At 40.5% G+C, this 20,945-nt stretch overlaps 3 protein-coding genes and 3 non-coding genes across 6 annotated transcripts; 3 read left to right on the top strand and 3 right to left on the bottom strand.

The window, feature by feature from the left end:
• Window positions 1-1,291: 1,291 nt before the first annotated feature.
• Window positions 1,292-3,500, bottom strand: LOC103992994 (triacylglycerol lipase 2-like). The gene is made up of 9 exons (XM_065193757.1): window positions 3,327-3,500; window positions 3,122-3,232; window positions 2,866-3,006; window positions 2,684-2,794; window positions 2,406-2,549; window positions 2,234-2,274; window positions 1,995-2,074; window positions 1,718-1,813; window positions 1,292-1,614 (listed from the first exon to the last, which is right to left on the bottom strand). The coding sequence occupies exons 1-9, from the start codon at window positions 3,498-3,500 to the stop codon at window positions 1,292-1,294; spliced, it is 1,221 nt and encodes a 406-aa protein (XP_065049829.1).
• A 3,327-nt stretch (window positions 3,501-6,827) lies between these two features.
• Window positions 6,828-6,900, top strand: TRNAR-ACG (transfer RNA arginine (anticodon ACG)). Its single transcript has one exon. It is a non-coding gene; the product is annotated as a tRNA-Arg (tRNA).
• Window positions 6,901-8,382: 1,482 nt separating this feature from the next.
• On the bottom strand, window positions 8,383-10,591 carry LOC135679774 (triacylglycerol lipase 2-like). Its single transcript, XM_065193756.1, has 9 exons — window positions 10,418-10,591; window positions 10,213-10,323; window positions 9,957-10,097; window positions 9,775-9,885; window positions 9,497-9,640; window positions 9,322-9,362; window positions 9,083-9,162; window positions 8,817-8,912; window positions 8,383-8,713 (listed from the first exon to the last, which is right to left on the bottom strand). The coding sequence occupies exons 1-9, from the start codon at window positions 10,589-10,591 to the stop codon at window positions 8,391-8,393; spliced, it is 1,221 nt and encodes a 406-aa protein (XP_065049828.1). The 3' UTR covers window positions 8,383-8,390.
• A 3,342-nt stretch (window positions 10,592-13,933) lies between these two features.
• Window positions 13,934-14,006, top strand: TRNAR-ACG (transfer RNA arginine (anticodon ACG)). The gene has a single exon. It is a non-coding gene; the product is annotated as a tRNA-Arg (tRNA).
• A 1,404-nt stretch (window positions 14,007-15,410) lies between these two features.
• Window positions 15,411-20,309, bottom strand: LOC135679773 (triacylglycerol lipase 2-like). Its single transcript, XM_065193755.1, has 10 exons — window positions 20,213-20,309; window positions 17,350-17,474; window positions 17,154-17,264; window positions 16,899-17,039; window positions 16,723-16,833; window positions 16,438-16,581; window positions 16,271-16,311; window positions 16,107-16,186; window positions 15,842-15,937; window positions 15,411-15,736 (listed from the first exon to the last, which is right to left on the bottom strand). Exons 1-10 carry the CDS (start codon window positions 20,307-20,309, stop codon window positions 15,411-15,413), a joined length of 1,272 nt encoding a protein of 423 aa, XP_065049827.1.
• TRNAR-ACG (transfer RNA arginine (anticodon ACG)) lies at window positions 20,038-20,110 on the top strand. Its single transcript has one exon. It is a non-coding gene; the product is annotated as a tRNA-Arg (tRNA).
• Window positions 20,310-20,945: the final 636 nt, after the last annotated feature.

The raw sequence follows: 20,945 nt of genomic DNA, 5'->3' as shown, positions 1-20,945 counted from the left end.
TTGAATTTGAGTTAAGATCCAGCCCTTATAGTTTACTCAGATCTAAAATAACCCCTATATTTTTAAAAACATAACATATAAATACCTCTCATCAAGTTTAAGTTAACAAATATTAGAATATACTTAAATGCTATATTGACTCATAATAAATTATTAATATAATGACATATGTAATTTAAGTAAGAAAAATAGATCCATTTTAGCCCCTATAGTTTTGGTCATTGACCACTTAAGCCCTTATAGTTTTGTTTGTATCTAAAATAACCTTTATATTTTTAAAAATATAGCATATAAGTTCTTCCCGTTAAGTTTGAGTTGACAAACATTCGAGTATGCTTATATAGCATGTTAACTCATAACATATTATTAATATAATGATACATATAATTTAAATTAAAAAATTAAGATTATCATCAATAGTGGGAGGAGACTCGTCATGGAAGCGACCACCAATAGTAGTATCGAGCTGTTATTGCATAGTAGAGTGTTGTATGCATACAACCTCTTCCACATTGACGATAAGCTCATGAGTTTCTGATTCTGCCTTAGGAGGATGTACGTTCATTAGTCTGACGCTAAGCATGTAATGATCTATTTATCCCTCTTCCTTCACCTGAGCATCTTCGTCCCCATCTCCTCTTCATTCTCTTCTATGCCTCCACCCATCGTGCTAAAATACCATAGCATAGATTGTGATAATTGGGGAACAATAATTGATGAGACACATGCATAAAAAAAAGATAAGCCCTAAACTCGAATGATAATAAGCTTGCAATTGAGAAGTCCCAAGAACATAAGATTTCTGGAGATATGGTGGATTTTTTTTTATTTTTTATTACATTATATTTTATCATTTTATTAATATAAAAATAAAAATATTTTAGGATGAATCCAAAATATTAAAGTATTCTTTATTTTTTAATTATCTTTTAACAATTATATAAACTCACCGTACTTGGACCTATCATTTATTTATGCTGTGGTTATACTCCTGCCTAATATTCATCCATCAACGATGTCCTCATTACTTGTGTTATGAAAGATATTCTTTCGATCGACGAGGCATCGGATGCGATAGCACTTAGTGGAAGCCGAAACGGTGGAAAAGGGATATAGCGTGGATGGTGATTCGACTGGTTGGACATATGATTTATTATATGGAGATATATGATTTATTTCTCTTTCGCCTCCCTTTGCACATGAATCTCCCACAGAGTGAGTACACAAAGAATGTCAAGTCAACAGCAATCGCGTATAGTTATAATTAAGCACTGCACCGGGAAGAAGCCCATCAACTGTGTTTGCCGAAGAATGCGATGAGGCCGTCGTATACGACCTGCTTGGCATTCACCCCCATCACGAAGTCCAGATGTGCGTACTCCTTCACCAGCTGAGCCACGAGCTTGTCGGCGTCATGGTTGCGGAGATCTTTCAACAGCAGCTGCACGTCCTTGACGTCCGACAGCATGTCACCGCCGCCGTAGCTGAGCAGCAGCGGCAGGTGGTGCGGAATGTTGGGCATGTGGTACTCGGGTGGGCTGCTCTGCCCATACGCAACCATGTTGGCCATACTGCTCCCGTAGTCGTATTTTGTTATCACTCCACTTCTGATTGCTGTGAGTGCTCAAAGAAAGTTTTACATACTCTTTTGTGAGAAAGAAATCTAAGTAGCTCAAGTATATGAATGATATTTTGGATTTGTATCAAACTGACTGACTCTGTAAAAAATGGACGAGTGTCCTCACGGATGTCGGCTGGAGTTCATACTTCAAGTACATGTCAACGGTGGAGTAATTGAGGCAGCAGTTTGGTCCTGCATCCAAAGTGAGTGTGTGTGTGTGTGTGTGTGTGTGTGAGTGCAGAATAAGGAAGGAAAAGCCATTACACATATGTAAATTAATTGAAAGACTACAATAATAAATACATATATGATTAAAGTCAAATCAAACATATGTTGCGGGCGGAATATTATCAGCGGAATAATTTGTGCGTACCTGTGAATGATGCCATAAGGTCGTAGCAGTTCACCCCCGGCATAGCGCAGACGAACTCCAAATAATTGGTTCCGACTGCCCTGCTTATCCATTAGGGAAGACAGTTGAATTAGAAGGAAGAGCTTTAACGATAACATCACTCAATGTATGGTCGGTCGGTCATGTTGATAAGGCCTCTGATGCTTTTGTCAGCACATTTTCTTTTGACAACAACGAGAGGGATGTGTTAGTTTACGTACCCTTTAGGATCAAATTCTCCCACTCCAAGTGCTCCCAACATCTGCAAGAAAAAGCAAGAAAGCTATGACACACCTCTGGACGTAGGAAAATTAGAAGAAGATAATGTGATGTAGCTCCCTCCCTCCCTTGATGACAGAAAAAATCAATTGACTGTTGTGAACTCGTTCTTACTTCTCCTGAGAATGCGCTGGCTGCAGCTCTTCCGATTGGAGTTGTCATGTAAGTCAGATAGGCCACCGGAGTCAAAAGGGCAGCTGACTTGATCTTATCCACCAGCTTCCCCTCGGAGAATGCTGATAGAGCTGTCAGAGTTCCCTGTAGCATCATCCAACGTCAGTCAGTTGTTGTAGTTGTAGTGGTGGCAGTAAGTAGCAGATCATACATGCACAGTAATTCCAAGTGGAAGGAAGAATGACATGTTTGGCATTAAAGTACGTAAAGTCTCCTACCATGGAGTGACCAACATAGTGCAGCTTCTGCCCAGTTTTCCGGAATACAAAACCCACAGTGGCAGGCAAATCAAAGCTGGCCAACTCATCCCATGACCACGCCCAATAAGCCTGCGAGACAACAACAGGATGATGAACCTGCTCAAGACTTCATAATCAGCATTGTAGAGAAGATGACCAACCGGGTTTGATGTATCGAGAGACTCATGGCGACGGCTCCACCTGGTGCCCCTGCCGTGTGTGATCCAGACATCGAATCCGTTGTCTGCAAGTACGAAAGCCAGTGATTGTTGAGGTGGATTCAGAAGCCATGTCAACCCGTCCTGCCATCATTCATCCATCATGCGTCGATCATCAGAAGAAGAATGACGAAGACGACAACGCACTGTATGTACATGCATGCATCGCAACACATGCAGATTGCTCGAGGAAACGTACCATGAGGACTCCATGTTGGAGCAGCACAGGCTGCCTCTTCCCCGCGCTGCCGCCTCCTCGTCCTTGTGGGATCCTGTGCATGGTCAGTATGTACCCATCTTGCGTCTTCACCTGCAAGGGACGCAACGCAGCAAGCTTCAACCACTCATGCCATGCCCGCATCAATCATCCATCCATCCATCCACATTTATCTGCACTCGGCTACCTCATATTCCTGGCACTCGTAACCCTGAGGGCTCACCACGGCGGTGCACACGCCGTCATCCGGAGGCTCGAGGCTCTGCAGCAGCTGCCGTCGTCCGTGAGCTCCGGCCAGCTCGCAATGGAAGCCCATGGAGAGGACGAAGGTGATGACGAGAAGCCAGCGACGGAATCCCATGTTGGAGGTAAGCCAAGGATGAGATCACCTACTTCACCAAGGATTGTCCTTGTTATAGTGAGGAGGGTAAGGAGGAAGTCAGTGAAGGATGATACCTCGTTCATGGCCTTCTTATAGGGCGGAGGAGGAGGAAGGAGATGGAGAGGGTGATCTGTGCAGGCAGTCGAAGGGTGGTGATGCGTGATCTTCGCTACTTGTTACTGACATTGTTATGGCCTTTCACAACTACATGTAACTGTACAAAAGTTGAAAAATAGATTGTTGTTGTGTGCAATACAAGACGTCGAACTAAATTTAAACTCTTCACCTCTAATCTAAATGACATGCCGTTTAAAAAGGCCCGCATAACATATTATTAGGCAAATTCATGCAAACATAATAGAAGAACATTGAGATCACGGAAAATGTCACATGAGATTGTGTCTTCCGAATGAAAATAAAAGATACTATTGGTAATGGATCACGTTGACACTCTAATTTTAGCAGTGAACCATTTGTTTCTTTTTATTCAAAACTTTTTATTGGTGATAGGGTGATGATATTCCAACCTAGTGAACATGTATAGTGCATGTTTTTAGTGTCACGATAGGGTCTATCATATATGCCTCAGTGATAGGATATGATACCTTATGCCTTAATGATATGATATATCATGTATGTCTTGATATGTACCAGGCCTAATATAGCATATGCTCTGAGTGTCACGAGAGCAGGTATCAGGCGGATCCAGACTTGGAGTACTGGAAAGCAGTAATGTGTATTCTTAAGTACTTGAGAAGAACTAAGGATCTTTTACTGGTATACGAAGGTAATAGCCTCAAGGTTGAAGGCTACATGAACTCGAGTTTCTAGTCCGATATCAATGATAGCAAGTCGAATTTGGGGTATATGTACACCCTGAATGGATGAGTAATATGCTGGAAGAATTTCAAGCAAGATACTATTGCTGACTCGACTACAGAGGCAGAATACATTGTTGTGGCAGAGACAACAAAGGAGAGAGTTTGGATGAAGGCATTTATAATAGATCTGAGAGTCGTGCCAAGCAGCAAGGAGCCTATTCCCGTATATTGTGAAAACAACGGGGCGATTGCTCAAGCGAAGGAACCAAGTCTCATCAGAAGTCTAAGCACGTTCTAAGGAGGTTCCACCTGATTAGAGAAAACGTGAGCCGAGGAGATGTAGTAGTGGAAAGAGTTACATCCGAATATAACATTGCAAATCCATTGACAAAACTGTTGTCACATATTGTCTTTAAGCGTCACAGGGGTCTGATGGGGATCAGACACATAGGTGATCGACTTTAGGTCAAGCGAGAGATTGCTAGTCATAGGTGCCCTAGAAGCCAAACGTGAGTGATGACACGTATAACTTGACACACGATCTTTTTGCTTAATATTATTATATGATATTTTATCACTTTATATTATTTGTAGCTTGAATATATTGTGATGTCCATGAATCTATATAATGGGAATCGGATCGTGATGAGATCACGATAATGAGATCGATTCACCTTTAAACATAGATCCTAAATAATCTCATTCATAGGTTACTCGAGACGGACATCAAGATAATCGAATAGGCCAGTCTGCCGTATGCCCATCTATATGATGAATGCAGCTGGTCTCATAGCTACTCGTGTGAGGAAATTAGGGAAACATTACAAGTACTCATTTGAGAATGAGTTCACTGATTGATCTGCTTACGGAATGCTTGATGGTTGATGATATCTTATTGTCAGACACCGATTCCGTAGTCCTAGTGGTGTTTCTGGTCCTTAGACTTGAGGCACCAAGAATGTCCTGTATGAGTATTTTATTCTTTTATACCAGACTTATACATCTGGAGATTTCAGATCTAACACAATCGGTCATCGAGAGTGGTAGTCAACCTTACGAGAACAATTGAGTATCGATAGAGGATTATCCACTCTCAGTATTATAAGAGAAATATCACATGTGTTCTTGCTTAGACAAATCCCTAGCCAGGATAATTCGAATTGAAAGAGAAAGAGTTCTTCGAGGGAATCCGATTAGAGCAAGACTCGAGTAGAAACCGTATAGGTCTGATAGCACCATGCCTCGTATACAATCTCTGGGATATTAGATGGATGAAAGACTATATGTATATGGTAACTGAGGATAGACTGGTCCAATGGATTGGATTTTCATATATCGTCTGGGAACTGCGACGTAGTGGCATAGTACATCCACAGTCGATGAATTGAGTAAATTATTATGAAGATAATAATTCACTAAGCCAGAAGGAGTTTTGACATGTATGATTCACGGCCAACTTGATATTGGGCCTAGAGGGTCACACACATAGTAGGCGTTGCAATGAGTAGAGGTTCGGATATGAGATATCCTTCGGAGCCCCTATCTTATTGGATATTCAATAAGCCCATGAATTATTGGATTCTATGGATGAGATCCAATAAGAGCCTATGAGAGATTATTGAATAGAGATCTAATAATCTAAAAAGCTTAGGTAGTCGGATGGAGATCAAATACCTAATAGGGCAGGATCCATTAGGGTTAAGTTGACAGGGGACCTCTATAAATAGGAGGGAACTAGTAGTTCATGGGCTAGAGCCTTTTTGTTTGCCTTCTCCTATTCTCCTCCCCTTCTCCTCATCAAAGCGGGCCTGGAGTTTTGAGGAGCATCGTCGTAGCTCTACTGTGTGGATCACCGCTAGAAAGGAGGTCGCTTGACCTCCTTCACCCTCTCCTAAAGATATATAGGGATTCAGGGATATATGATCTCTCTAGGTAACATAATCTATCGTATACGCAGTTTTCAGTTTTGCGGTTTTTGCGTATCAATCTTCGCACGACGACGAACACATATTTGAGAATTTGAGGATTTTATTTTTTTGTTCTTCCGCTGCACATGTGATGTCACCCTCAGATTTCCTTACGGTCAGTTCCCTATAAATACATGTATTCTTGTAAAGAATAAAAAAAATTTGAAAGTGAATTTTAATAAAACAACTACTTTGCTTTTTTTACAACAAAGAACACAAATGTAAATTTATTTATTTTAATCATATATTATTATAGTATCATAAGAATACTTTTTATAAAGTTAAATTATATTATTCCATAAGATTTTTAATGAGGTTTCAAACCTTTAAATCACACACAAAAACATTGAGAATCTTAGAAGACTAAAGGTCGATAAATAAAGAATATATAAAAAATAGCAAACTATTTGCTTGGTTTAGTATTTTTTATTAACATCTTCGAAAGAAAATTAAAATTTTCATTATCGTATTAAATTTATTAAGGTATTCTACTGAGTTTAAATTTCGTAAATATGGTCGACTCTGTGGCCCAATGGATAAGGCGCTGGTCTACGGAACCAGAGATTCTGGGTTCGATCCCCAGCAGAGTCGTGTGAAATGAATTTTATTTTATATATTTTTTGCTTGAAAATACATCTATTTTTGGATTAAATTAAATATATTTTTTATTTAAATAAAAGCTGGCTTCTTACCTGGCCATATAGATTCATGGTGTGGCAGCACCATGATTTGAGATGTGCAAGCAGGCTTTTCAAGGACTTCGCAGCTTTGCTTGCCATAGGACATAGGGTTTGCAAGATCTGAATGCAGCAAATTATGAGGGATAATGGACATCATCACTTGAGTTTCTTGTACACACACAGTAGCTACGAACCAACCATTCGATGCTAGTCAATCATTAGAAGTTATTTATTTATTTTTCTATCGTTTTGGTATTATAATGAGGATCGATGTATCACAGGAGCACTATTCAGCAGACGCTTCGAATGAGTGACCTAACAGGATTTCCATCGATAGCACTTTTACTTTTGCCTAACTAGGATGTCCACCCGAACGATAGTAGATGACTTCTCGATCCTACAAATATAGACTTCTAAAGATAACTTGATATATGTCAAAGGGCACCACCTTGTATGACACCTTGTCGATCTATTTGTGCACTATTGATTTATGCTCATTTCTACGTCTTTGTAGATCCAATCCAGTGGATATGGCTTTAGATAAGGAACGATTAACTTACCGAGATTAAATTCTTTTGGATTTTAATGTTACTAGTCGCATAATGATCTCTTGCTTCACTTGGATCTTGAGAGTGAATAATTATTCTCAAACTTTTGGATCTTGAGAGTGAATAATTATTCTCAAACTTTAGGATGATCCTTCTAATATTTCTCCCGTTTTCACAAAATAAATACATTAAAATAAGTATCAAAATTGATCTATCAATTAGTCTAATACATTAGCACTGATCGAGCCTTCGCAGGTGGGTATGTTGATGTGAAATACAATACGAAAGGGTCGACTCCTTGCTGCAATGCTTCGCTTAGCAATGTATTATTTGCAATGTTTCTTGCTTGGGACTACCGTAACCAGCTTTCGTGGTGGCTACCCATATTATAAGAAACCTATCTTTGAATTAAACCTTGCCTACAACAATCAAGCAATTTGGCCATGTTATTTGCCAAGGTAGACGCAATAGCTTTATAAAATAAATACTATACACCAACATGCATTTTTATTGGAAAACAAACTCATTCCTCACCCTCCACAAGCACCAAAGAAGACATGCAGCAACAACAGCACTAGAGATCAACCCAGATTTATCACCAATCTACTTGTGTTATGATAGATACTGTTTCGATTGACGACGACTCATCGGATGTGATGCCACTTAGTAGAAGCTAAAACGGTGGAAAAGGGATATAGCATGGATGCCGATTCGACTGGTTAAACATATGATTTATTTCTCTTTCACCTCGCTTTGTACATGAATCTCCCACAGAGTGAGTACACAAAGAATGTCAAGTCAGCAGCAATCGCGTATAGTTATAATATTAAGCACTGCACCGGGAAGAAGCCCATCAACTGTGTTTGCCGAAGAATGCGATGAGGCCGTCGTAGACGACCTGCTTGGCATTCACCCCCATCACGAAGTCCAGATGTGCGTACTCCTTCACCAGCTGAGCCACGAGCTTGTCGGCGTCATGGTTGCGGAGATCTTTCAACAGCAGCTGCACGTCCTTGACGTCCGACAGCATGTCACCGCCGCCGTAGCTGAGCAGCAGCGGCAGGTGGTGTGGAATGTTGGGCATGTGGTACTCGGGTGGGCTGCTCTGCCCATACGCAACCATGTTGGCCATACTGCTCCCGTAGTCGTATTTTGTTATCACTCCACTTCTGATCGCTGTGAGTGGTCAACGAAAGTTTTACATACTCTATTGTGAGAAAGAAATCTAAGTAGCTCAAGTATATGAATGATATTTTGGATTTGTATCAGACTGACTGACTCTGTAAAAAATGGACGAGTGTCCTCACGGATGTCGGCTGGAGTTCATACTTCAAGTACATGTCAACAGTGGAGTAATTGAGGCAGCAGTTTGGCCCTACATCCAAAGTGAGTGTGTGTGTGTGTGTGAGTGCAGAATAAGGAAGGAAAAGCCATTACACAAATGTAAATTAATTGAAGACTACAATAATAAATACATATATGATTAAAGTCAAATCAAACATATGTTGCGGGCGGAATATTATCAGCGGAATAATTTGTGCGTACCTGTGAATGATGCCATAAGGTCGTAGCAGTTCACCCCCGGCATAGCGCAGACGAACTCCAAATAATTGGTTCCGACTGCCCTGCTTATCCATTAGGGAAGACAGTTGAATTAGAAGGAAGAGCTTTAACGATAACATCACTCAATGTATGGTCGGTCGGTCATGTTGATAAGGCCTCTGATGCTTTTGTCAGCACATTTTCTTTTGACAACAACGAGAGGGATGTGTTAGTTTACGTACCCTTTAGGATCAAATTCTCCCACTCCAAGTGCTCCCAACATCTGCAAGAAAAAGCAAGAAAGCTATGACACACCTCTGGACGTAGGTAAATTAGAAGAAGATAATGTGATGTAGCTCCCTCCCTCCCTCCCTTGATGACAGAAACATTCAAAGAGTGTTGTGAACTCGTTCTTACTTCTCCTGAGAATGCGCTGCCTGCAGCTCTTCCGATTGGAGTTGTCATGTAAGTCAGATAGGCCACCGGAGTCAAAAGGGCAGCTGACTTGATCTTATCCACCAGCTTCCCCTCGGAGAATGCTGATAGAGCTGTCAGAGTTCCCTGTAGCATCATCCAACGTCAGTCAGTTGTTGTAGTTGTAGTGGTGGCAGTAAGTAGCAGAACATACATGCAAAGTAATTCAAAGTGGAAGGAAGAATGACATGTTTCGCATTAAAGTACGTAAAGTCTCCTACCATGGAGTGACCAACATAGTGCAGCTTCTGCCCAGTTTGCTGGAATACAAAACCCACAGTGGCAGGCAAATCAAAGCTGGCCAACTCATCCCATGACCACGCCCAATAAGCCTGCGAGACAACAACAGGGTGATGAACCTGCTCAAGACTTCATAATCAGCATTGTAGAGAAGATGACCAACCGGGTTTGATGTATCGAGAGACTCATGGCGACGGCTCCACCTGGTGCCCCTGCCGTGTGTGATCCAGACATCGAATCCGCTGTCTGCAAGTACGAAAGCCAGTGATTGTTGAGGTGGATTCAGAAGCCATGTCAACCCGTCCTGCCATCATTCATCCATCATGCGTCGATCATCAGAAGAAGAATGACGAAGACGACAACGTACTGTACGTACATGCATGCATGGCAACACATGCAGATTGCTCGAGGAAACGTACCATGAGGACTCCATGTTGGAGCAGCACAGGCTGCCTCTTCCCCGCGCTGCCGCCTCCTCGTCCTTGTGGTATCCTGTGCATGGTCAGTATGTACCCATCTTGCGTCTTCACCTGCAAGGGACGCAACGCAGCAAGCTTCAGCCACTCATGCCATGCCCGCATCAATCATCCATCCATCCATCCACATTTATCTGCACTCGGCTACCTCATATTCTTGGCACTCGTAACCCTGAGGGCTCACCACGGCGGTGCACACGCCGTCATCCGGAGGCTCGAGGCTCTGCAGCAGCTGCCGTCGTCCGTGAGCTCCGGCCAGCTCGCAATGGAAGCCCATGGAGAAGACGAAGGTGATGACGAGAAGCCAGCAACGGAATCCCATGTTGGAGGTAAGCCAAGGATGAGATCACCTACTTCACCAAGGATTGGCCTTGTTATAGTGAGGAGGGTGAGGAGGAAGTCAGTGAAGGATGATACCTCGTTAATGGCCTTCTTATAGGGCGGAGGAGGAGGAGGAAGGAGATGGAGAGGGTGATCTGTGCAGGCAGTTGAAGGGTGGTGATGCGTGATCTTCGCTACTTGTTACTGACATTGTTATGGCCTTTCACAACTGCATGTAACTGTACAAAAGTTGAAAAATAGATTGTTGTTGTGTGCAATACAAGAAGTCGAACTAAATTTAAACTCTTCACCTCTAATCAAAATGACATGCCGTTTAAAAAGGCCCGCATAACATATTATTGGGCAAATTCATGCAAACATAATAGAAGAACATTGAGATCACGGAAAATGTCACAAGAGATCGTGTCTTCCGAATGAAAATAAAAGATACTATTGGTAATGGATCACGTTGACACTCTAATTTTAGCATTGAACCATTTGTTTCTTTTTATTCAAAACTTTTTATTGGTGATAGGTTGATGATATTCCTACCTAGTGAACATGTATAGCGAGTGTTACGATAGGGTCTATTATGTATGCCTCAGCGATAGGATAGGATATCCTATGCCTCAATGATATGATCTATCATGTATGTTTTGTTATGTACTAGGCCTGATATAGCGCATCTCTAAGTGTCATGAACAGGTATCAAGCGGATCCAGGCTTGGAGTACTGGAAAGCAATAAAGTATATCCTTAAATACCTGAGAAGAACTAAGGAGCTTTTATTGGTATATGAATGTAATAGCCTCAAGATTGAAGGCTACACGGACTCGAGTTTATAGTCTGATATCAATGATAGCAAGTCGAATTTGGGGTATATGTACACAATGAATGGAGGAGTAATATGCTGGAAGAGTTCCAAGCAAAATACTATTGCTGACTCGACTACAAAGACGGAATACATTGATATGGTAGAGACAACAAAGGATATAATTTGGATGAAGACATTTATAACAGATCTGAGAGTCGTGCCAAGCAACGAGGAGCCTATTCCAGTATATTGTGACAACAATGAGGCGATTACTTAAACAAAGGAATCAAGTCTCATCAGAAGTCTAAGCACATTCTAAGGAGGTTCCACATGATCATAGAGAACGTGAGCCGAGGAGATGTAGTAGTGAAAAGAGTTACATCCGAAGATAACATTGCAAAACCATTGACAAAACCGTTATCACGTATTGTCTTTAAGCGTCACAAGGATTTGATGGGGATCAGACACATAGGTGATCGACTTTAGGTCAAGTGGGAGAGTGTTAGTCATAGGTGCCCTAGAAGCCAATTACGTGAGTGATGACACGCAGTCTTTTTGCTTAATATTATTATTTGATATTTTATCATTTTATATTATTTGTAGCATGAATATATTGTGATGTCTATGGATCTATGTAATGAGAATCGGATCGTGATAAGATCACGATAATGAGATTGATTCACCTTTAAACATAGATCCTAAATAATCCCGGTCATAGGTTGCTCGAGACGGACATTGAGATAATCAGATAGGCTGGTATGCTGTATACCCATCTATATGATGGATGCAGCTGATCTCATAGCTACTTGTGTGGGGACACTAAGGGTGCATTACAGGTGCTCATTTGAGAATGAGTTTATTGATTGAGCTACTTACGGAATGCTAGATGGTTGATGATATCTTATTGTCAGACACCGATTCCGCAGTCCTAGTGGTGTTTCGGGTCCTTAGACTTTAGGCACCAAGAATGTTCTGTATGAGTATTTTATTCTTTTATAACAGACTTATAGTTCTGGAGGTTCCAAATCTAGCACAATCGGTCATCGGGAGTGGTAGCCAACCTTACGAGGACAATTGAGTATTAATAGAGGATCATCCACTCTCGGTATTATGAGAAGAATATCTCATGTGTTTTTGCTTAGACAAATCCCTAGCTAGGATAATTCAAATCGAAAGAGAAAGAGTTCTCCAAGGGAATCCGATTAGAGCAAGACTCAAGTAGAAACCGTATGGGTCTGATAGCACTATACCCGATATACAATCTTAGGGATATTAGATGGATGAGAGACTATATGTATACGGTAACCAAGGATAGATTGGTCCAATGGATTGGATTCCCCTATATCGTCTGGGGACTGCGACGTAGTGGCATAGTACATCCACAGTCGATGAATTGAGTGAATTATTATGGAGATAATAATTCACTGAGCCAGAAGGAGTTTTGATATATATGATTCATGACCAACTTGATATTGGGCTTAGAAGGTCACACACATATTGTAGGCGTTGCAATGAGTAGAGGTTCGGATATGAGATATCCGCCGGAGCTCATATCTTATTGGATATCCAATAAGCCCATGAATTATTGATTCTATAGATGAGATCCAATAAGAGCCTATGAGAGATTATTGAATAGAGATCTAATAATCTAATAGGCTTGGGTAGTCGGATGAAGATCCAATACCTAATAGGGCAAGATCTATTAGGGTTAAGTTGACAGAGGACCTCTATAAATAGGAGGGAACTAGTGGTTCTTGAGCTAAAGACTTTTTTGTTACCTCTCCTATTCTCCTCCCCTTCTCCTCGTTAGAGCAAGTCTGGAGTTTTAATGGGCATCGTCGTAGCCTTACTTTGAGGATCACCACTACAAAGGAGGTCGCTTGACCTCCTTCACTCACTCCTAAAGGTCTATAGGGATTCAGGGATATATGATCTCTCTATGTAACATAATCTTTCGTATATGCAGTTTTCGATTTTTACGTATCAATCTTCGCACGACGACGAACACATATTTGGGAATTTGAAGTTTTTCTTTTTCTGTTCTTCTGCTGTATATGTGATGTCGCCCTCAGATTTCCTTACGGTCAGTTCCCTATAAATACATGTATTCTTGTAAAGAATAAAAAAATTTTGAAAGTGAATTTTAATAAAATAACTACTTTGCTCTTTTTACAACAAAGAACAGAAATGGCAATTCATTTATTTTAATCATATATTATTATAGTGTCATAAGAATACTTTTTACGAAGTTAAGTTATATTATTCTATGAGATTTTTAATGAGGTTTTAAACCTTTAAATCATACATAAAAACATTATCGATAAGAATTATTTTACTATGAGAAAGGAAGCATTCGTTGAGAATCGTAGAAGACTAAAGGTCGATAAATAAATAATATATAAAAAAAACAGCTAAACATTTGCTTGGTTTCGTATTTTTTATTAACATCTTCGAAAGAAAATTAAAATTTTCATTATCGTATTAAAATCACTAAGTTATTATTCTGTGTTTAAATTTCTCTTGCATTGTCGACTCTGTGGCCCAATGGATAAGGCGCTGGTCTACGGAACCAGAGATTCTGGGTTCGATCCCCAGCAGAGTCGTGTGAAATCAATTTTATTTTATTAATTTTTTTAGTGAAATTAATAAAATTTTTGGATTAAATTAAATATATATATATATATTTTTTTTTTATTTAAATAAAAGCTGTCTTCTTACCTGGCCATATAGATTCATGGTCTGGCAGCACTATGATTTGAGATGTGCAAGCAGGCCTTTCAAGGACTTCGCAGCTGTTCAATGCAGCATAGGCCATAGGGTTTGCAAGATCTCAATGCAGCAAATTATGAGAGATAATGGACATCATCACTTGAGCTTCTTGTATACACACAGCAGCTACCAACCAACCATTCGATGCTAGTCAATCATTAGAAGTTGTTTATCGATACTTTTTTTTTTTTCTATCGTTTTGGCATTATAATGAGGATCGATGTATCACAGGAGCACTATCCAATAGACGCTTCCAATGAGTGACCTAACAAGGATGCTCAGATCTCCATCGATAGCACTTTTGCCTTTGCCTAACAAGGATGTCCACGCCAAACGGCAGTAGATGACTTCTCGATCCTACCAATATAGACTTCTAAAGATAACTTGACATATGTCAGAGGGCACCATCTTGTATGACACCTTGTCGATATATTTATTGACGATCATAATTTCGAATGTGCACTATTGATTTATGCTCGTTTCTACGTCTTTGTAGATCCAATCCAGTGGATATGGCTTTAGATAAGGAATGATCTTGAGTCCAAGTTTTTATGATTAACTTATCGAGATTAAATTCTTTTGGATTTCAATGTTAATGATTGCATTGATGATATCTTGTTTCACTTAGATCTTGAGAGTGAATAATTCTTCTCAAACTTTTGGATTGAGGGTTGGATTCAAATATCTAACATTTGGTCTAGCCATAAGTGATAGACTCGATTCCAAGTGTGAAACGAGTGCTAGTTTGGTTTGATCATCTTCCACAGTAGCAGTTGCCTTATATCGATTATGATTATTCTTCTTCCATGTTATTTGCGAAGGTAGAGGCAATAGCTTTATAAAATAAATACTATACACCAACATGCATTTTTATTGGAAAACAAACTCATTCCTCACCCTCCACACGCACCAAAGAAGACATGTAGCAACAACAGCACTATATATCAACCCAGATTTATCACCAATCTACTTGTGTTATGATAGATACTGTTTCGATTGACGACGACTCATCGGATGTGATGCCACTTAGTAGAAGCTGAAACGGTCGAAAAGGGATATAGCATGGATGCCGATTCGATTGGTTAAACATATGATTTATTATACGGAGATATATGATTTATTTCTCTTTCACCTCCCTTCGTACATGAATCTCCCGCGGAGTGAGTACACAAAGAATGTCAAGTCGGCAGCAATCGCGTATAGTTATAATATTAAGCACTGCACCGGGAAGAAGCCCATCAACTGTGTTTGTCGAAGAATGCGATGAGGCCGTCGTAGACGACCTGCTTGGCATTCACCCCCATCACGAAGTCCAGATGTGCGTACTCCTTCACCAGCTGAGCCACGAGCTTGTCGGCGGCGTCATGGTTGCTGAGATCATTCAACAGCAGCTGCACGTCCTTCACGTCCGACAGCATGTCCCCGCCGCCGTAGCAGAGCAGCAGCGGCAGGTGGTGTGGAATGTTGGACAAATGGTACTCGGGTGGGCTGCTCTGCCCATACGCAGCCATGTTGGCCGTACTGCTCCCGTGGTCGTATTTTGTTATCACTCCACGTCTGAATGCTGGGAGTACTCAAAGACAGGTAGGTATACAGACACTCTCTTGTGAGGAAGAAATCTAAGTAGCTAAAGTATATGATATTTTAGATTTGTATCAGACTGACTGACTCTGTGAAAAATGGACGAGTGTCCTCACGGATGTAGGCTGGAGTTCATACTTCAAGTACTTGTCAACAGTGGAGTCATTGAGGCAGCAGTTTGGCCCTACATCCAAAGTGAGTGTGTGGGTGTGTGTTGCAGAACAAGGAAGGAAAAGCCAATACACATATATGTAAATTAATTGAAGACTACAATAATAAATACATATATGATTAAAGTCAAATCAAACTTATGTTGCCGGCGGAATATTATCACCGGAATAATTTGTACGTACCTGTTAATGATGCCATAAGGTCGTAGCAGTTCACCCCCGGCATAGCGCAGACCAACTCCAAAAACTTGGTTCCGACTGCCCTGCTTATCCATATTAGGGAACACACTTGAATTAGAAGAGCACATTTTCTTTTGACAACAAGAGGGATATGTTAGTTTATGTACCCTTTAGGATCAAATTCTGCCACTCCAAGCGCTCCCAACATCTGCATGAAAAAAAGCAAGAAAGCTATGACACAGCTCTGGACGTCGGAAAATTAAAGAGGAAGATAATGAATGATGTAGCTCCCTTGATGAGAAAAATCAATCGAGTGTCGTGAACTCGTTCTTACTTCTCCTGCGAATGCGCTGGCTGCAGCTCTTCCGATCGTAGTTGTCATGGAAGTCAGATAGGCCACCGGAGTCAAAAGGGCAGCTGACTTGATCTTATCCACCAGCTTCCCTTCAGAGAACGCTGATAGAGCAGTCAGAGTTCCCTGTAGCATCATCCAACGTCTGTCAGTTGTTGTAGTTGTAGTGGTGGCAGTAAGTAGCAGAACATACATACGAAGTAATTCAATGTGGAAGGAAGAATGATATGTATTGGCATTAAAGTAATTAAAAGAAAAGTCTCCTACCATGGAGTGACCGACATAGTGCAGCTTCTGCCCAGTTTTCTGGAATACGAAACCCACAGTAGCAGGCAAATCATAGCTGGCCAACTCATCCCATGACCACGCCCAATAAGCCTACCAGACAACAAAAGGATGATGCTCAATACATCATAATCAGCAACGTAGAGAAGATGACCAACCGTGTCTGATGTTTTGAGAGACTCATGGCGACGGCTCCACCTGGTGCCCCTGCCGTGTGTAATCCATACATCGAATCCGTTGTCTGCAAGTACGAAAGGCAGCGATTGTTGAGGTGGATTCAGTAGCCATGTCAACCCGTCCTGCCATCATTCATCGATCGTCAATCATCATCATCATCAGAATGACGAAGAAGACAACGTACCCTGCATGCATGCATGCATGGCAACACATTCAGATTGCTTAAGGGAACGTACCGAGAGGACTCCATGTTGGAGCAGCACCGGCTGCCTCTTGCCCGCGCTGCCGCCTCCTCTTCCTTGTGGGATCCTGTGCATGGTCAGTATGTACCCGTCTTGCGTCTTCACCTGCAAGAGACGCAACAAGCTTCAACCACTCATGCCATGCCCGCATAAATCATCAATCCACCCACGTTTATCTGCACTCCGCTACCTCATATTCTCGGCACTCGTAACCCCGAGGGCTCACCACGGCGGTGCACACCCCATCATCCGCCGCCTCGAGGCTTTGCACCAGCTGCCGTCTTCCGTGAGCTCCAGCCAGCTCGCCATGAGTCTCTCAAAACACGGACTCATGAATGTAATAGCCTCAAGATTGAAGGCTACACGGACTCGAGTTTATAGTCTGATATCAATGATAGCAAGTCGAATTTGGGGTATATGTACACAATGAATGGAGGAGTAATATGCTGGAAGAGTTCCAAACAAAATACTATTGCTGACTCGACTACAAAGACGGAATACATTGATATGGTAGAGACAACAAAGGATATAATTTGGATGAAGACATTTATAACAGATCTGAGAGTCGTGCCAAGCAACGAGGAGCCTATTCCAGTATATTGTGACAACAATGAGGCGATTACTTAAACAAAGGAATCAAGTCTCATCAGAAGTCTAAGCACATTCTAAGGAGGTTCCACATGATCATAGAGAACGTGAGCCGAGGAGATGTAGTAGTGGAAAGAGTTACATCCGAAGATAACATTGCAAAACCATTGACAAAACTGTTATCACATATTGTCTTTAAGCGTCACAAGGATTTGATGGGGATCAGACACATAGGTGATCGACTTTAGGTCAAGTGGGAGAGTGTTAGTCATAGGTGCCCTAGAAGCCAATTACGTGAGTGATGACACGCAGTCTTTTTGCTTAATATTATTATTTGATATTTTATCATTTTATATTATTTGTAGCATGAATATATTGTGATGTCTATGGATCTATGTAATGAGAATCGGATCGTGATAAGATCACGATAATGAGATTGATTCACCTTTAAACATAGATCCTAAATAATCCCGGTCATAGGTTGCTCAAGACGGACATTGAGATAACCGGATAGGCTGGTATGCTGTATACCCATCTATATGATGGATGCAGCTGATCTCATAGCTACTCATGTGGGGACACTAAGGGTGCATTACAGGTGCTCATTTGAGAATGAGTTTATTGATTGAGCTACTTACGGAATGCTAGATGGTTGATGATATCTTATTGTCAGACATCGATTCCGCAGTCCTAGTGGTGTTTCGGGTCCTTAGACTTTAGGCACCAAGAATGTTCTGTATGAGTATTTTATTCTTTTATAACAGACTTATAGGTCTGGAGGTTCCAAATCTAGCACAATCGGTCATCGGGAGTGGTAGCCAACCTTACGAGGACAATTGAGTATTAATAGAGGATCATCCACTCTCGGTATTACGAGAAGAATATCTCATGTGTTTTTGCTTAGACAAATCCCTAGCTAGGATAATTCAAATTGAAAGAGAAAGAGTTCTCCGAGGGAATCCGATTAGAGCAAGACTCGAGTAGAAACCGTATGGGTCTGATAGCACTATACCCGATATACAATCTTAGGGATATTAGATGGATGAGAGACTATATGTATACGGTAACCGAGGATAGACTGGTCTAATGGATTGGATTCCCTTATATCGTCCGGGGACTACGACGTAGTGGCATAGTACATCCATAGTCGATGAATTGAGTGAATTATTATGGAGATAATAATTCACTGAGCCAGAATGAGTTTTGACATGTATGATTCACGACCAACTTGATATTGGGCCTAGAGGGTCACATACATATGGTAGGCGTTGTAATGAGTAGAGGTTCGGATATGAGATATCCACCGGAGCCCATATCTTATTGGATATCCAATAAGCCCATGAATTATTGATTCTATAGATGAGATCCAATAAGAGCCTATGAGAGATTATTGAATAGAGATCTAATAATCTAAGAGGCTTGGGTAGTCGGATGGAGATCCACTACCTAATAGGACATGATCCATTAGGGTTAAGTTGACAGAGGACCTCTATAAATAGGAGGGAACTAGTGGTTCATGAGCTAGAGCCTGTTTAGTTGCCTCTCCTATTCTCCTCCCCTTCTCCTCATCAGAGCAGGCATAGAGTTTATAGGAGCATCGTCATAGCCCTACTTTGTGGATCACCGCTAGAAAGGAGGTTGCTTGACCTCCTTCACTCTTCCTAAAGATCTATAGGAATTCAGGAATATACGATCTCTCCAGGAAGCATAATCTTTCGTATACGCAGTTTTCGATTTTTGCGTATCAATCTTCGCACGACGACGAACACATATATGAAAATTTGAAGATTTTATTTTTTTGTTCTTTCGCTGTATATGTGATGTCGCCCTCAGATTTCCTTACGGTCAGTTCCCTATAAATACATGTATTCTTGTAAAGAATAAAAATATATTTGAAAGTGAATTTTAATAAAACAACTACTTTGTTTTTTTACAACAAAGAACAGAAATGTCAATTTATTTATTTTAATCATATATTATTATAGTATCATATGAATACTTTTCACAAAGTTAAGTTATATTATTCCATGAGATTTTTAATGAGGTTTCAAACCTTTAAATCACACATAAAATCATTATCGATATAAGATAAGAATTATTTGACTATGAGAAAGGAAGCATTCATTTAGAATCTTAGAAGACTAAAGGTCGATAAATAAAGAATATGTCAAAAAACAGCAAAATATTTGCTTAATTTAGTATTTTTTATTCACATCTTCGAAAGAGAATTAAAATTTTCATTATCGTATTAAAATGACATCTACTGTGTTTAAATTTAACTTATATTGTCGACTCCGTGGCCCAATGGATAAGGCGCTGGTCTACGGAACCAGAGATTCTGGGTTCGATCCCCAGCAGAGTCGTATGAAATCAATTTTATTTTATTAATTTTTTTTAGTGAAAATACATCTATTTTTGGATTAAATTAAATATATTTTTTATTTAAATAAAAGCTGGGTTCTTACCTGGCCATATAGATTTATGGTGTGGCAGCACCATGATTTGAGATGTGCAAGCAGGCCTTTCAAGGACTTCGCAGCTGCTCAATGCAGCAGAGGCCATAGGGTTTGCAAGATCTCAATGCAGCAAATTATGAGAGATAATGGACATCATCACTTGAGCTTCTTGTATACACACAGCAAGCTACGAACCAATCATTCGATGCTAGTCAATCATTAGAAGTTTTTTTTTCGATACTTTTTTTTCTATCGTTTTGGCATTATAATGAGGATCGATGTATCACAGGAGCACTATCCAGAAGACACTTCGAATGAGTGACCTAACAGGATCTCCATCGATAGCACTTTTGCCTTTGCCTAACAAGGATGTCCACCCCAACGATAGTAGATGACTTCTCGATCCTACCAATATAGACTTATAAAGATAACTTGACATATGTCAGAGGGCATCACATTGTATGACACCTTGTCGATCTATTTGTTGGCGATTATAATTTTGAATGTGCACTATTGATTTATGCTCATTTCTACGTCTTTGTAGATCCAATCCAGTGGATATGGCTTTAGATAAGGAATGATCTTGAGTCCAAGTTTTTATGATTAACTTATCGAGATTAAATTTTTTTGGATTTCAATGTTAATGATCGCATTTATGATCAAGCAATTTGGCCATGTTATTTGCCAAGGTAGAGGCAATTTTTATTGGAAAACATGCATTTTGATTGGAAAACAAACTCAT

This window comes from Musa acuminata, chromosome BXJ1-7 (genome assembly GCF_036884655.1).
Source record: "Musa acuminata AAA Group cultivar baxijiao chromosome BXJ1-7, Cavendish_Baxijiao_AAA, whole genome shotgun sequence".
NCBI lineage: Eukaryota > Viridiplantae > Streptophyta > Magnoliopsida > Zingiberales > Musaceae > Musa > Musa acuminata.
Note: the sequence above shows the minus strand (reverse complement) of the source record. Positions and strands in the feature narration are given on the sequence as shown.

What these genes read in the sequence shown, in the direction of transcription:
- LOC103992994 (XM_065193757.1), bottom strand. Translation starts at nt 3,500, where the DNA reads ATGGGATTCCGTCGCTGGCTTCTCGTCATCACCTTCGTCCTCTCCATG. An exon ending in TCCAACATGGAGTCCTCATG is followed by an intron (nt 3,007 to 3,121) that starts GTACGTTTCCTC and finishes GAATGATGGCAG; the next exon opens with GACGGGTTGACATGGCTTCT. An exon ending in CCAGCGCATTCTCAGGAGAA is followed by an intron (nt 2,275 to 2,405) that starts GTAAGAACGAGT and finishes TTTTTCTTGCAG; the next exon opens with ATGTTGGGAGCACTTGGAGT.
- LOC135679774 (XM_065193756.1), bottom strand. Translation starts at nt 10,591, where the DNA reads ATGGGATTCCGTTGCTGGCTTCTCGTCATCACCTTCGTCTTCTCCATG. An exon ending in TCCAACATGGAGTCCTCATG is followed by an intron (nt 10,098 to 10,212) that starts GTACGTTTCCTC and finishes GAATGATGGCAG; the next exon opens with GACGGGTTGACATGGCTTCT. An exon ending in ACTCGTCCATTTTTTACAGA is followed by an intron (nt 8,714 to 8,816) that starts GTCAGTCAGTCT and finishes GACCACTCACAG; the next exon opens with CGATCAGAAGTGGAGTGATA.
- LOC135679773 (XM_065193755.1), bottom strand. Translation starts at nt 20,309, where the DNA reads ATGGCCTCTGCTGCATTGAGCAGCTGCGAAGTCCTTGAAAGGCCTGCT. An exon ending in CCATAAATCTATATGGCCAG is followed by an intron (nt 17,475 to 20,212) that starts GTAAGAACCCAG and finishes CCGTGTTTTGAG; the next exon opens with AGACTCATGGCGAGCTGGCT. An exon ending in CCAGCGCATTCGCAGGAGAA is followed by an intron (nt 16,312 to 16,437) that starts GTAAGAACGAGT and finishes TTTTTCATGCAG; the next exon opens with ATGTTGGGAGCGCTTGGAGT.